At 45.1% G+C, this 15,123-nt stretch overlaps 2 protein-coding genes across 2 annotated transcripts; one reads left to right on the top strand and one right to left on the bottom strand.

Annotated features, from left to right (window-relative positions):
* Positions 1 to 349: 349 nt before the first annotated feature.
* On the bottom strand, positions 350 to 6,638 carry LOC309878932 (retinol dehydrogenase 12-like). Its single transcript, XM_082762091.1, has 7 exons — positions 6,540 to 6,638; positions 6,327 to 6,445; positions 5,995 to 6,150; positions 5,238 to 5,342; positions 4,586 to 4,795; positions 3,547 to 3,736; positions 350 to 1,794 (listed from the first exon to the last, which is right to left on the bottom strand). The coding sequence occupies exons 1-7, from the start codon at positions 6,629 to 6,631 to the stop codon at positions 1,692 to 1,694; spliced, it is 975 nt and encodes a 324-aa protein (XP_082618217.1). The 5' UTR covers positions 6,632 to 6,638; the 3' UTR covers positions 350 to 1,691.
* Positions 6,639 to 6,927: 289 nt separating this feature from the next.
* On the top strand, positions 6,928 to 15,117 carry VTI1B (vesicle transport through interaction with t-SNAREs 1B). The gene is made up of 6 exons (XM_082762092.1): positions 6,928 to 7,103; positions 9,783 to 9,841; positions 11,309 to 11,500; positions 12,811 to 12,984; positions 13,930 to 13,991; positions 14,762 to 15,117. The coding sequence occupies exons 1-6, from the start codon at positions 6,989 to 6,991 to the stop codon at positions 14,856 to 14,858; spliced, it is 699 nt and encodes a 232-aa protein (XP_082618218.1). The 5' UTR covers positions 6,928 to 6,988; the 3' UTR covers positions 14,859 to 15,117.
* Positions 15,118 to 15,123: the final 6 nt, after the last annotated feature.

The raw sequence follows: 15,123 nt of genomic DNA, 5'->3' as shown, positions 1-15,123 counted from the left end.
TGTCTTAGATTGAGTCTACCCACAATCTGACTTCTTAAAGAAGAGCACTGACCTGCAAGGGAAAAATATATGGCCTAGGGAGGCTTTCTGCACTTTTTTTTTCCTGTTTATCCTGAAAGCCACTTTCAAGATTGGAGACTTGCACAGAGAAACCAACCCAAGCTTGCCCTGGTAGATAACATGCCACTGCTACATTGTAGTTGTGGGAGGAAAAAAAGTCAAGTGACAGGGAGAAATGCAAAGGGACTTCAAGATGTAACCCAAACTGAGCTTTCTAAGTTAGTCAAACAGGTAGAGTTGTCACCAACACCAAGTAAACTGCTGCAACATTTCTGAAGGAAGATACATCTTCTCTTGCTGAAAAAGATGGCTTTATTTAGTTTTACTCAGAGGTAGCACAGGACTAATCTGCATGGATAGCTTCTAGACAGCATTAATCGTAAAATTAGTATTTGCTTTCCAAAACTGGCAGTTCTTCAGAGGAATGTTCATATACAGGTCCAAACACTTCTGGATTTTTTCAGACACAGAAAATAATCTTATAAGCTGGGGCACTTGTTTTCTAGCTGCTTAACTCTTTTAGAAATAATCTCTGATTATGGGTCCCATTATAGCAGTTTGCACTGGACTCCCAAGACAGTGGTCTCATGAGCATTTGGATTGACTGAGCTGCTGCCTGAACATGCAGGCTACTGTATGGTGCAACTGCTAGACAAACATACGAGTTTCAGTGCAAGTCTTATTTTTGTCCTGTAACTAAATTGACCATAATATTAAGATAGGTCCCCACTTCAGCTATTCAGCTCAAGGTAGTTTACTGTTAAAGCAATGTTAAAGTCTCAAAAACATGACTTCTTTCTCAACTCAGTTGATTTTTCATTAATTTTGCTTTTTTCTAGGTTTGTAAATCAGTTAGAGCACAGCTCAGGCTTCTGTTGTGACAACTTATACCATCTCTGTTCAGTGTTTCAAAGCAGAGCTGTTAATTGTTTTGAGTAACGTAACTTGTCAATGCACAATTGCAGCCTTCCTGCAGCTTTTATCCTCCCAGTCAGCTGCACTGAGAGCTGGGTTCTCAGAAGCTATACCAACCTTCAGTTAACTTCCTACAATCAAGGAGCAAGATACTTCAGTGGCTAGAGGCCAAGTTCTGACAATATGGAGAACAGCACTTAATTCCAATTAAAATCTTTACCTAATGCTTAGTACAAAAAGGCTAGCACCTGTTTCTGTGTACTTGAAAGCACATTATGTGTAACTGCCAGTAACCTGAACGCTTGTACTCTACCATATCATATAGAACGTAAGTTTAGCATCCTACCTTTTTTTATTACTACTATGGAGGAAAAACAAAACAAAACACAAGCTTTCAATACAGGTGATCTAATCCTAAGATGATAACCTCCATTTCTAGTCTAAAGACAGAACAGCCACCTCTGGCTGTTGCGAGAGATATCAAAGGTTGCTCACGGCATTGGTGCTCTAATTCTTAGCTACAAAAGGGGAATGGTTGCTTACTAATCTCAACCCTTAAGTGCCCTATTCCAGAAGTCCCTATCAGATTGTGCCCACAGAACCAATGTGAGGGCAGCTGAAGTATCAGCATTCTTGTCTCGAGTTCTCTCAGCAGCGCTCTTCCCAGGAGCAGCATCGCTGTGCTCAGCCAGGTATACACTTGAGGTGTGCACTGCTCAGTCCCACTGGATGCCGAGGAGCTCACAGCTCACGTTCCAGAGCTTCTTTGCTGTCTCATCATCTCGACCCCATGAAGATACATATGCTGGCTGGCAATCACTGTAAGGGAAACATTTTATTTTTATTTAAATCAAAGATCTTCAGTTACAATAGCACACTGAAGTGGCTATGGTAAAGCGAGGGAAGTGCTTTTGCCCATTTAACTTTGAGACTAATTGAAGGAAGGGTGGGGAAAGCTATCCAGCAAATGAGCAAGCACTCCTGCTCAGCAACTGTGAGAAACTTTTCTTTCCAGCTGGCTGGGGAAGAATCGCTCCCTATGGCACCAAGAACTGGTGAGTGAGTCTATCTCTGTCTGCTACCTTGATCTTTACAGATCTTTATATACCTGCATAGGCTCTGCTCTTCTGTGTAAGTTCTCCTTTGTACTACTAAAAGGCTATACATTTTAACCAAGCTTCTTCAGGATCACCTTTTTTTTTTTTTTATCAAACTACAAAGAAGCCCCTCAAACAGCCCTTTGTTCTAAACTATTTAATCCCTCCTATTCATCCCACTATATTGCCACTGCATGAAAGGCAAAGCTGCATCTGAATACTAATACTGTAATAACCATGTATGGGTTCACATTATCCCCTTTTCCATTGTCCTCTGAACTGCAGCGCTTTTCTTCTCAGCTCCTACCCTCAGACAGAACAGTGTCTGGAAGAGGGATCACGTGTTCTCATCTGTAATGCTAGATGCTGTAAATCGCACAGAAGTTTAAGAGAACAGATGACACTTTATCTGGTGAAATCTGAGATTTCTATCCATGCTAGTGTGTTTTTTTTTTACAGCCCAAAATGCCCAGTCTCTGATGTTCCTGAATACTTGTAGATTCCTTTTTTAACATGTACACTTATCTTTTATATTCTCTTGCCTGGAAAGTGGAAAGACTTTGAGGCCAGTCCAAGGTAAAACCAGGCCCACATGTTAATTACTGTTAAAGTTATTCCTTTCCCAACAAATCTGTTTATGACTTTAAAATCCACCAAGGTTTTCTGTACTCTAGTACGTAAGTGCTCCACTTAATCTTCCCTGCATGACCGTCTTTCAAATGTATAAAGAGATGTTTTACATTCTGTAAGTGTGATTAAGATATGCAAACTCCCAAGTGAAGATCAAAGTTATTACAGAGACAAAGCTGGTCACTTACCATATGAGAGGAAAGCTCTGCAAAGGCTTCAATGCTATCCATGTGGGGAAAAGTGGACAAGTTTTCAAAATACAGCCACTATTCCCACTGGGAAGCTGACAGATACAACTGAAGGAAGCTGTTCAAAGGGTAGTCTCCACCTCTAGGATGATGACGACTTGCACCTGAAAATCTCGCCTCCTAGCTGTGCAGCACCATCAAGCTGCTCTTCTCTCTGGGCGCACAGACCCTTTTTGCTCCAGTGGGGAAAAACAACAAAAAGAACCAGACTGGTCTGTCCAAGCTTGACTCAAGCAACCTCGTTAACTACACACTTCTGCTGCAGAGTGATTTACCTCAGTGTAAGACAGATTGTGATCAGAGCTCTAAGAACGTGACAGCCTTTCCTCCACTTCAAGTACAGCAATATTCCTAGCCCTAAAGGAACTGCTACTGTGTGATGTGTTGCACAGCTCAGGGATCCCTACCTACAGGATGTCCATTGCAACAGTTACGGAAGGGATAATGCTCTAGTATTTGTCACCTTCAGTCTTCCTGGCATGAGTTGCACCAGCCTCTTGCATAGTCCCTTCTTAATGAAGAATGTCAGTAATGCTCGTATTCTAAGGCAGCAAGGTTTCCTTCCACAGTACATCATTCCATCAGCTTGTACCCACCTGAAATACTGCCCAGTCACAGATTCTAGCTCCTCTGCTACTGCACAGTACACGCTGGTCTGAGCTCCTTCCCAAGGAGTCTTCAAGAAGAATGAGAATATTCTCCACAGCCACGTCATTAAAACCGAGTGCCGGACCAGCTCAGTACGGACAGAGCCAGGGTGGAGAGCGTTTGCTGTAACTTTAGTGCCTATGGCAAAAGCAAGTACAGGACAAAACAGCACGCGTCAGAGTGCCTTTAAACAAGGAGGTAACACCCTCCTCAATTCTAGCTGCAAATATTCCATAACTTAAAGGAGTCCTGCCATGGATACAGAGAGGCAGTGAGATTCTTAGTAGGTACTGCTTGCTGGAGCATGTCCCCACTCCCTTTCAAACACTGCAGTCACTTACAGGTCTTCTGTAAAACAACGTGCTGAGCAGCCTGGGTGCTCTAACAGCAGCAATTCCCAACAGGCTTTGACAGCAATAGTTTTCTTTAACTTACTGTACTACTAATTAATGTACTACTACTAGAGAAGACACTGCTTATGTTTTAGTAAGATAAATACTAAAGTTTATGAAAAGAACTGAATAGCAAGACTGTGAATACATTGTGACTTAAGAGGTACTGTCTAGTCCTGGGCTTCTGTTTTACAGGCCTTCAGCACTAAAAGCAGCCATAGATGCCTTGGCTTTTCCATTGCAGACTGCGCTTTGACACAAGTACAACTTTTTTTTGTTTGTCAGTGGAATCTTAACAGACATAGCACAATTATCTGCTTGGACGCTGTCAGTTTTTAAGAAGCACCGAATTTAAATCCTTTCAGCTGTGCCAGGCTACTGAACTCCCCTGTCCTGTTGCTGGAAAGGCAATTGGTGCATCAAGTTTCCTGGTACCACAGACAGGAGCTATCCTTCCAAAGAACTATCGGAGACCCTGTCTCAAACAGTTTCATTTCTGCACAGCTAATTTCCAGACCTTTCTGCAATCCACGTTCCTCACCCACATAGCTCAACAACCAAGAAAAAAACTGCTCCACTCCCCTCTGGGACTTACCTTGCAGCCGCCTCGCCAGCTCCCGGGTGAAAAGCACATTGGCCAACTTGCTGTGACAGTAGGCGAGGCCACGATTGTAGCTCTTCTCACCATTGAGGTCATGGAAGCGGATTCGTCCTCCGTGATGACCCAGTGAGGACACGTTGATTATGCGGGCTGGGGCTGACTGCTTCAGGCGCTCCAGCAACAGGAAGGTTAGAAGAAAGTGACCTAGGGTTGAGAGGAAACTCAGTCTTTCTCTAAAGGGTTCCCCTCCTGGAATTTCAAAGTACTTTCAACATCTTACTTATGCATCATAGCTTAATGCTTTCCTCATTCCAGGGGAAAAGACCACCCACTGAATCAACTACTCAAGCTTTCTGGGGCCATTATGTTCTACTCCTCAGCTTCCAAAAGATGGAATGTGTATACATGGCAAACATCCCGGGTAACATCTACAGATCCTTAAATTAAGTCCATGATAAGCAAAGCCATTGCGTTATTTTTTTTTCACAACACTTGAACCCCAAAGAAAGCAGCGTCCATCTCCAGAGCTCTACCTCTGGGCTTCCATTCCATCACAAGAAAGAAGGATGGAAACACCTGGAAGGAGAATTACCCTCTGGCATTTTGTCACAGATACCGAATGCAAACATGACTCCACAGGCCTTACCAAGATGATTGACTCCCAGGTGCATCTCAAAGCCATCAGCTGTCTTGGAGTACGGGCATAACATTACCCCAGCATTATTAATGAGGATATGGAGCTCCTTCTCCTCTGCGAGTGTAAACACATCATTAAAAAGGCAAACAATGACAGAAGACAGCCACAAGTCAGCCAAAAAATCCCCACCCATGCCTCCATTGCAGCCACATTGTCCCTGTAAAATAAAGATAATTGTCCTACCACAAATCCATTCATGGCCTCTGGCAGGCCCTGCTGCCAACCACAGTGCCCAATGTGGTACGGAGATAAGTGGGTCAGGAATTTGGCATTTGCTAAAAAGCCCCTGGTGCCAGCACAGAACCCACTTCTTGCCTGGGCACGCAGACAATAGCGGAGCGGAGCTGCCCTCCTGGAGAGGCTCCTCTTTCTGCCTCTACCCAGAGCGGAGATCGTCGCACAGTTCCAGATACAGCACCGCCAAGCACAGAACAATTCCAGATTCAGCAAATGAAATCCACATAACGAAGGGGAAGATATTTTCATGGTCACATCGGCAGCACGCAGCACTTGCGCAACGGCCTCAGCTGTACTTTGGAACCCCCTCGGGTATCATGGACTGGAAGCCAACAGCAGTTCGGGGAACGGAGCAGGGAAGCACTGCTCCCCGGGCACACTGTGCTGCGTCCCCTTCCCTAGCTCTGAGGGGTGGGTACCAGTCACTGACAAATTACGCTCAGTGAGAAGAAGGACCCGGAGGCCTCACCTGCTAGAAAGCTGTCAGCAAACTCCCGGATGGACTTGGTGTCGGCCAAGTCCAGCTTTTTCACAACGACCTGCGGGTTCCCTGTCTCAGCCCGGATTTCAGCGGCTGCGGCTTCTCCCTTCGCTGTGTCTCTGCAAGCGATGATCACCCTCGCCCCTGCAAGGCAGAAAGAGCAGGAACAGGAGCCGAGAGGGCACCACAAGGGCCGAGAGGGCACCGCAGGCTCAGGGGCAGCAGCCGAGCACGGAGCCTCTCGCGGCACCCGAATTTGGGCTGAAACGAGTGAAAGCGAGACCCGGCGGGGCGGGGCGGGTGCTGCGGGTGCCGCTCACCTCTCCGCGCCAGCTCCCGCGCCGTCTCCTTGCCGATGCCGGTGTTGGCCCCGGTGATGACGGCCGCCTTCCCCTCCAGCCGCGCGGCCGACTCGCAGCGCCCGCCCGCCACGAACCGCCTGGGGGTAGGGGGAGACACGGCCGGGAGGGAGCTGCCGGGCACGGACGGACACACGGACGGACAGACGCCCTCCCGCCCGGCCCGGCCCGTACCTGATGCGCGGCGCGGCGGCCAGCAGGAGCAGCGGGACGCCGACGGCAGCGCCCAGCGCGGCCCCCCAGCAGCTCAGCCCCGCCGCCGCCATCGCCGCCGCCGCCACCCGCCCGCACTGCCCGCCCCGCCCCGCCCCGCCTTAACGACTACAACTCCCAGCAGGCACCGCGCGCCGCCAGGCCCCCTCGTCTCACCGGGGCTGTCCGAGGTAGTGCCTGATGAAACTTCTCGCCTCAGCGCCGCCGCCCCGCCGTCTCCACCGCCGCAGCTCTCCGAGCGGCTTTTTTCCGCTGGGTGAAAGCCGCGGCGGCGCCTCCCGCTGTCACCTCCGCGGCGGTAACCGCGGCGCGGCGCTCAGGCGCCTTAGCGGGCAGCCTCGCGGTCGCTCCGAGGCCCCCGCGGCGGCCGATGGCGGGCGGGCTGCAGGGGCGGGAGGCGGCCGCCCGCCATGGCGAGCCGCGGGGCCGCGTCCTCCGAGCACCTGGAGCGGCTGCACGACATCTTCCGCGGGCTGCACGCGGACCTCGGCGGCGCCGCGCAGCGACTGCGGCACGGAGCCGCCGGTGGGTGCTGCCGCGGGGGGCGGCCGGGCACGGGCTGGGGCTGCGGCCCCGAACGGCCCCGAGCGGCCCGGCCTCGCCTCACGGCGCCACAGCCGGGAAGGGGCAGGGGCGGGGGGCAGGGGGAGAGCCCGGGGGCTGGGCTGGGGTCGCGGCCTGTGCCGCGCTCCCGTCAGTTCCAGGAACCGGGGCTGCAAAGGGCAGGCCCCGAGCGCGGGCGGAACTTCCGCAAAATGTGGTGAAGGGCTTTCGGGGAAAGGTGCCCGGCTTTAACGCCCTGAGCTGCAGCTTCTGCCCTGCTGCCTGGCAGGAGAAAAAAAAAAAAAAAAGGGAAGTGGAAAATCTGGGAAGGAGTGAGGAATGGGCACACACACACTGCCCTGGGAGGCACTGCGGGATCAGGGAGCGCTGCTGCGCCTGGGGAAGGCTTAAAAGGGCAGGAAATCCCTTCGGAAAGGGATTCCTGTCGGGAATCCTGATTTCCTTGTGCAAAGGAGCCCGGTCGGTGTGCTGGTACAGTGAAGCTCGGTCAGGGCTCCCTGGAGCTGAGCTGAGGTGTGGGCTCACACAGATTGCTTACAGGCAGCGTTTTTTCAGTGCTTGTAGGGTTTTCAACAAGCGATTGCAAACTGATGTTTAGTCGTGCTATGAAATGATAACGTGCTGGGCTTATTCTTACAGTTTGGTGCTGAAAAAATCCCAGTAATACTCTCATAAGGTACTTGTAAGGGAGTTTAAGATAAGCCAGGAACTGGCCTATCTGGTGAAGGCACTCAGCTTTCGTAATGTGCTTGGTCTGCTTCTTGACATACTGTGTGCGAGTCTTTATTTCGCAAGCTGTCTGATCCTGAAAAATTCACGAGCTGATAAAAGGTATTGAGGTGATTGGCAGCTTCCCACTCCAGGGAGGCCAGAATGTGTTGTTCCTGGGCTGTCTGTGAGGGACTAGGAGCTTGGAAACATTATTTCGCTACGTATAAGCAAGACGACAGATTCCCAAACCTGTTTCTGGTGGATTGGAGGTAAATCATGTCAGCGCTGATGAGGAAGTGGCTAGCGTTGCTGTTGCTCAAGTGCAGTGTCTTATTAGTCCGACCGGGGGCACCCGGAGGGTAAAGTCCTGCTCTTCCAGTACTGCTCCAGGTTTCAACCAGTTTGAAATCGCACTTGTTTTAAGAGGGACCACATAAACCAGATTAGTGAAATGACCTGTGCGAAACAAAATATTGACTTCTGGAAGTTGTTTTTGTGCCGTTTGTGTCCGTATTTTCACTTCCAACCCAGCCAGTTGCATCAGCACAACTGTGGCAGAAAACATCAGCACAACTGTGGCAGAAAACCAGAGCAGAAGTTGAGGAGAGACTGTTCAGGAACCTCCCAAGTCAGCATTTCCTCCTGGGTCAACTGTGGTGTGAAACTGCTCTGATAGCAGCCAGCATGGGATATACTGGCGTTTATAATGTAGCTTGGTCTGTAATAACTCTGCTGGGTGCTACCTGAGAGCAGAGCTGCTGGTTAGGCCGTGGTTTTTAACTCCCTCTCAAGTCCACTGCAGTTCAAGCCCTGGGCTTAATTGGAGCTGAAAGGGAGAGACCACGGCCTGGGGAGGTCAGGTCCATGAGCCGAGCTGTGTTAAAATGCTTTGATCACTTCAAAGTTTTCTCCTATTGCTCTGTTGAGAGCTCAGCGGTTTAAAAACTGCGCCTTTTGCAGAGGGTCGTATTTACAAAAGGTGTTATCAATGGCAGGTTTTGGCTGCAGCAGTGACTTCATAATGGTGTCTATACAGTTTTGTCAAATTAGAGAAGTTTTACCAAGGTCACTGTCTGTATTTTCTGCTACTCAAAATTTTGTTTAAGACTGAATCAGTCTCTTCTGAGAGAAATGAATTAGGTTACTGCGGATTTATCAGACTTCTGACAGAACTTGGCTTAATTCTGCTGTACTGTACAGGAGTATCCTGGTGGTGGTCTTCAGTGTTTCTGCAAAAGCTTATGAAATGTAGGTTTTTGTTCTGTTGAGACATGGAGAGTTCGAGAATTCGGCATTTATTGAGCTTGGATATTAGATATGATAGTTTGTTAACATGTACAAAATAAACGTCTTAAGAGTTTGATGTAAATATAAAACAACAGTGGTGAAAGCCTCTCCACAGCACTGGACAGCAGGACCCTAGCAAAGGACTGTTTTGAACACCTGAAATGTCTAGTTTTGTTGGCAGAATCAAATGCCTGATGTCATTCCAGAAGAGAGAATCATTTGGGCACTAGGCTGGGAACCTGAACCGATATCTTGATGGCGTCTTTAATGCCAGGGTACTGCAGAGTGTTGTCTTGCCGAATATGCGTGAAAATATGAAATGATGAGCTGTTTACTGACCTGTTCTCTTTGTTATCCTTTCACATTAAATGTTTGTCAACAGCCAGAAAAATAGGTGGGGTTTGAAAAGTGACTTCTTTTGTCTTCCAAAGCTAGTGACCAGCTGGTGGAAGGGTGGTTTCTTCTCTGTTCCTCTCCCTTTCCCCAGCTTCTGAAAAGATAAGAACAGGCTGTTCCTGTCTGAGGTAACTTTTGACCCAGTGCCTCTGTAATCAGCCATTGGCGCAGCTTTGTTGCCTGTAAGATTGAGTTCTGCTGTCATTTCTCCAGTGTTTGTCTGACATGCTGCTTTTTCTTCCACAGAAGAGAAGAAAAAGCTAGTTCGAGAGTTTGATGAGAAACAGCGTGAGGCAAATGAAACGGTAAGCAAGGCTAGAATTGTGGCCTGACGGGTTACAGCACTGCTAACCTTAACAAGGACAGTACTTGCAGATTTCACCTTCTTTATGTTCATATGCAGGCAGATGAATATTGTATATTTTTTATGTTTGATTGATTTATGTGATTAACATGTGTGTTTGTCAAGACTGTGTGCGTGTGTGTGTATACATAGCATATCTAGAGATACAGACAAGTGTTCGTATTTTTGCTTCTCAGCGCTCAGTTGGGTTATCTCCTTCCCTTTGTTTAACAAAGAGTGGCAGAGGTACAGTTAGAATTGCTAGAGATTGTAGGGAGGACATGTAGAGAATCTGCTGTGTGGTTTGTTTGTTTGTTTTTCCTTCTGCTGTCTTTTTTCATGTTGACTTAACCCATGTGGTCTTTCTGTGAGTCTGATGGCTAAATGTCAGGGGCCCTGACTATTTAAAACCTCTGTTGTGTGGGCCTCCTGGACAGCAGGTGGCATGGAACAGCACACACAGAAAAACCACCAAACAAAACACAAGACTTGTCTTCTATGCAAAATGTAATAGATTAAGCTTTCTTTTCTCATTAATGTGCTATTTGTTGTTAGCAGTAGAATACCTTTTAGCTTGATGAGGGTTGTTTTCTTGTTTTGTTTTACCGCAGTAGTTGCAACAGAAATCTCTGGCTTTTCCTAGGAGAATTGTTTATTGTAGGTTACAAATTTGTTTTCGCATTGGTCACTTGAGAAAGGGACCAATTCTGTACTGTGATTTGCTGTACAAAATGGTTCTTGATATATTGTCAGTACCCACGTGCAGAAGGTTATGCCTTCTGCCCTTTTGGAAAAAAAAAAAGTTTGAAACACATCTTAGATCTGAAAATGAGCCTCCCTTGCAGTGGAAGTAAAGCGAGTACCAATGGAAGTAGCAGACTCCTCTAAGTAAGGATGCTTTGGGGTCACAGCTGAATATTCTTTTGAGAAAGATGCTTTATTCCTCTAATTTACTGGATTTTATTGAGGTGTGTCCGTGTAGATTCTGGCTCATACAGGAGGACAGCTTTAAGTGTTGTGAATTTGTAACAACTGTCACCGAAAGCTGATGTGCAAATTCACATATCCAAAATCTCAGGGTGTACAAATCCTACCTCCAGCCTCTGCTATCCATCCTATAGATGTTTAAACAATGTGAAAGTGAAAACTGCACATTTTGAAGTTGCAGAGTGACACTTTACCAAGTCTTTAACTTTGGCAATGAGTTTTTTCTGGAGGCACTATATAGCTGAAAACCCATGTGGGCTGAACAGCAATAGGCAGAATGGTGCCATTGATAGTAGATGAGGGGCTTGGGATTAATAGCCCCAACCCCCAAATCACATAAAACCATGTGAATCCTTTCATCTGGTGGTAAGTTTTGAGTATAGCTGTTGATAAGAATAAATTTGATGCTTTAAAAAAATAAACACATTTTCTTTCCTTAAAGCTACGGGAAATGGAAGAAGAGTTGAAGTATGCTCCCCTGCCGTTCCGTAACCAAATGATGAGCAAAATCCGGGCGTATAGAAGAGACCTCTCCATCTTCCAGAGAGAGATTAGAAGCACAGATTTGGGGTTGGGACCTGGAAGTCAAGGGGATATGAAATACGGAATCTTCTCCACAGAAAACGAACAGAGTGTGAGTATCAGATATAAATTGCATTGAAAACTTGTGTGATTATTTAAATGAATATTCCAGAGATGTTGCTTACAGCATTCTACTTTAATTTCTTGCATAACTCCCTGTGCACCTCTTTGTGCATAACATGAATATCTTAGGGAGGAGAAAGAACACCTAGAACTCATAAGAGAGCTGTTCTGTTCTAAAACAAAGATATTAACGTAATCAAAATGATACTCCTTGGGTACCCTGTGCCTAATGACTTACACAATGCATTTAAACAAAAAGACTCAAGTGTACTGAAATACTTTATTTAATCATTCCCCTGCAGCAGTGAAAATACAACAGTAATGCTACTGACTTAACTGATCTTGTTTTTGTCTCCAAAAATATATGCAAGTCCCATATACTGTAGGGGTTCTTCCACAGAGTTCCCTTTTAAGCAATTTCAGTTTAAATAATTTCCAAATAACATAAGAAGTAGTCTTCTACTTTGTACAGTGCTGATATGCTGCTACAGTGCAAGAAATACACCAGTTTACCATATCTGCTTAGATTTGTCTGAGCTAGTGAGACTGAATTAGCTTACAGTCTTCAAAGATTAATGTAATCTGTATAGAGAAGAGTTCATGGAAGTGTTTTTTGGTTGGTTGGTTTTTGTCTGTCTGCCTTGGTTAAGGAAGGTTTAAAGGAGGCTTTTTCCTTAATGTCTTATTCTACAGAAGCAGGGATTTTTTTGCATTAGATTCCTCTTGGTTGGTTCCTCTAAAATGTGAGTGAGAGCAGGATGTTAGACTTTCTGAGGCTTAAGAAAATACTCTTTGAGCTACCTTTTGACCCCAAGGTCAACAAACATTTCTTACTCTGTAGCTGAGGCAAGTGGCATGAAAAGAGTAGCTTTTCTACTTAGCAGTCCATCTGTTAGTGCTGTTTGTCTGTAATCCTTTTGGCTGTGTAAACTCTTAATCTCCCTAGCAACCAACTGCAAAGTCACAAATAAGACAATTGAGATACGAATGAAAAGTTAGCATCTGGAAAGCAGACACTGTTTTAGTGTAGATGTTATTTGATAGAAAACTGAATTATTGCATAGACATGTTTTTTTTTTTGTAACTAAGGGTCTTAACTCTTTAGCTGTGTATTCTCCTTTTTCAAGGTTTTACTAGATTTGACCATGACCTTACAAACATGTGAGAACCCTTTCAAAATCAACTGGGCTTCATCAGTTAACAAAAGAAGCCCAGTACAAATGGCTTGTAATTTTTTAACACGTCAGAAGCCTAATACCTCTCTTTGTGTTTAATATTTAAGTGTATATTGTTTTTCAGACTAATCTGCAGTCACAGAGGGTGCTGCTTCTCCAGGGAACAGACAGTCTGAATCGAGCCAGTCAGAGCATTGAGCGCTCGCACCGAATTGCAGCTGAGACAGATCAGATTGGCACTGATATAATTGAAGAACTTGGGGAGCAGCGAGAGCAACTGGAACGCACCAAGAGCAGAGTAAGTGGAGAAACAGTGGGTGTTGTGCCGTAAAAGCCTGATGTTAGATGCTTAGTGGGAATTGTGTGCCAGGAATTACACTTGGAGACCCCCCAGATGTGGTAGTCCAGTTAGCTGACATTTTGGGCTGCCACATTGTTGTGCTGTGCTCCTAAAAGCAAAATAATTACTGTTTATGGGCCCAAAGCATGTCTGTTACTTTGTCTGTACAAGACCAGGTGATTAGACCCATATACTGCTGCTTGAAAAATTTAGCATTACTTAAAAAATTACTGATCTTAAAAAAATTTTAGAGAATTGCCCACCATATAAAGATTAATATTAAAGGTTTAGATTTGGGAGATAATTAGTAAGTTCCTTTAATTAAATTAAATAGAAGCAGCTAACACTAACCTTCCAAGATTTGTCGGCTAGCTAAGGCAACAATTCATTTCTGAGCATCATAAAGCTGAAATGGATTATCTATTAACAGTTCAGTGCTCAGATGCATTGGGTCATGCAGACCTGTCAGTGCAACGTTTCTTTTCTTTGCTAGAATAATGGCATTTCAAACAGGTCTAGAAATGCACTATGGGAGTACATGTTAATACCAGAAGACGATATTGACAATTCAAATAATGAAATTAAATGTAATAAAATGAGCTAATACCACCAACTTTCCAATAATTTTAAATTAGGTAGAGGAGTAGGAAGTGATCCTAAATTGCATATAAATTTTGCATGTATCTAAAGAAATGTATACCTGAAAGTCTTTATTTCTGCTTTATTAAGGACACAACTCTTCAACCTGTATTGTGCTTGGAGAACAGTGTTGTCTCTGAATTTTGAGAATACGTGGTTAGCTTTGAACCCAGTATTAATTACATTAAACACCAGCTTCTTGCATGTGAATCTTCAGTCGTTGTAAACTTGTTTAACTGGCAAATAACTTTTGTTTCTTCTTAGTTGGTGAATACAAGTGAAAACTTGAGCAAGAGTCGTAAGATTCTGCGTTCCATGTCCAGGAGGTGAGTAGAGTAGCATGACTGACGTAGAACTGCGCAGTACTCAGCAGGTAGTGGTGTTGCTTGCCAGTTTACAGCCAAAAAAACAACAACCGAATGACCCACAGTGTCAGCGGAACGGCAGGGAGGTTTTGGGAAATGCGTAAATGGAACATGTGTCCTTGTGAAGATCTAATTAGTGTTTTCTCCTCTCCGGTAATTATTCCAGTAACGGAGTGCAGTGTAGGTGAGTGAACACTACTGAATCTGTGCTGCTCATTTAAGATAGTGCATGGGTAATCACACATAACCATCATGCATGATAAAGTGTAGCAAAGGGGAGGGATTTTGACATAAGCAAGTTAGAGTGAATTGCTGTTGGTAACTTTTAGTGAAATTCAGTTATTCAGGTTGGAAGAAGTTGTGGCATTAAGTGCTATAGCTGCCTGATGACACAGACAAATCCGTTTAGCCCACACTAATGCCCTAGCATAGCTAGACTGTCATATCAGAAACTCTGAACTTGATTCTATGCTATTTTTGATGGCTAAAATGCATTTACAGTTTCTTAATTATGTGGTTTAATTATTCTTATAAATCAGTTCGTGGAATATAATATTTAAACTTGAGTAGGAAACCAGTGAGTTTGCCTCTTCTTGCTTTTTAACTGCTATTCAAAATAGTACTTTTTGATGCAGCAGAAACAGGGATTATACTTACGGAAGGTAAGAATCTGCTTTCATAATCAAGAAAAAGAACCACCTTGGATTTTTTTTTTCCTATTTTAACTCTAGGGTAGCCACTAATAAGTTGTTGCTGTCAATCATCATCATCTTGGAACTAGCCATCCTAGGAGGAGTGGTCTACTACAAGTTCTTTCGCAGCAGATGAATCTTCATGACTGAGATGAGTTGTTCCACTGCTGAGGAATGGGATGGGATGTCTTTCCTTTGACTGTCTGAGGACTGAACTGTCTCACGGGACAAGCATGTTCAACTGAAACTGTACTGACAGTTGAAAGACAGTGAATGGAAGTAAAGGAAAATGCAGAGACAGCCTTGAACTACCGGTGAGATTATAAGAAGGTAATAAATATTTTATTGTCTCAATATGTATATACTTAACTAAATGAATAAATCTTGGAATGTAATACAGT

Source organism: Aythya marila (assembly GCF_965140915.1).
Source record: "Aythya marila genome assembly, chromosome: 5".
Taxonomy (NCBI): Eukaryota; Metazoa; Chordata; class Aves; order Anseriformes; family Anatidae; genus Aythya; species Aythya marila.
The sequence above is the reverse complement of the archived record's forward strand: the minus strand, read 5'-3'. Positions and strand labels throughout refer to the sequence as shown.

Coding starts and splice junctions, on each gene's coding strand:
- LOC309878932 (XM_082762091.1), bottom strand. CDS start 6,631: ATGGCGGCGGCGGGGCTGAGCTGCTGGGGGGCCGCGCTGGGCGCTGCC. Junction 4,796..5,237: donor CCTGGGAGTCAATCATCTTG/GTAAGGCCTGTG, acceptor TCTCAACCCTAG/GTCACTTTCTTCTAACCTTC. Junction 3,737..4,585: donor GCTGGCGAGGCGGCTGCAAG/GTAAGTCCCAGA, acceptor CTTTTGCCATAG/GCACTAAAGTTACAGCAAAC.
- VTI1B (XM_082762092.1), top strand. CDS start 6,989: ATGGCGAGCCGCGGGGCCGCGTCCTCCGAGCACCTGGAGCGGCTGCAC. Junction 12,985..13,929: donor TGGAACGCACCAAGAGCAGA/GTAAGTGGAGAA, acceptor GTTTCTTCTTAG/TTGGTGAATACAAGTGAAAA. Junction 13,992..14,761: donor CTGCGTTCCATGTCCAGGAG/GTGAGTAGAGTA, acceptor TTTTAACTCTAG/GGTAGCCACTAATAAGTTGT.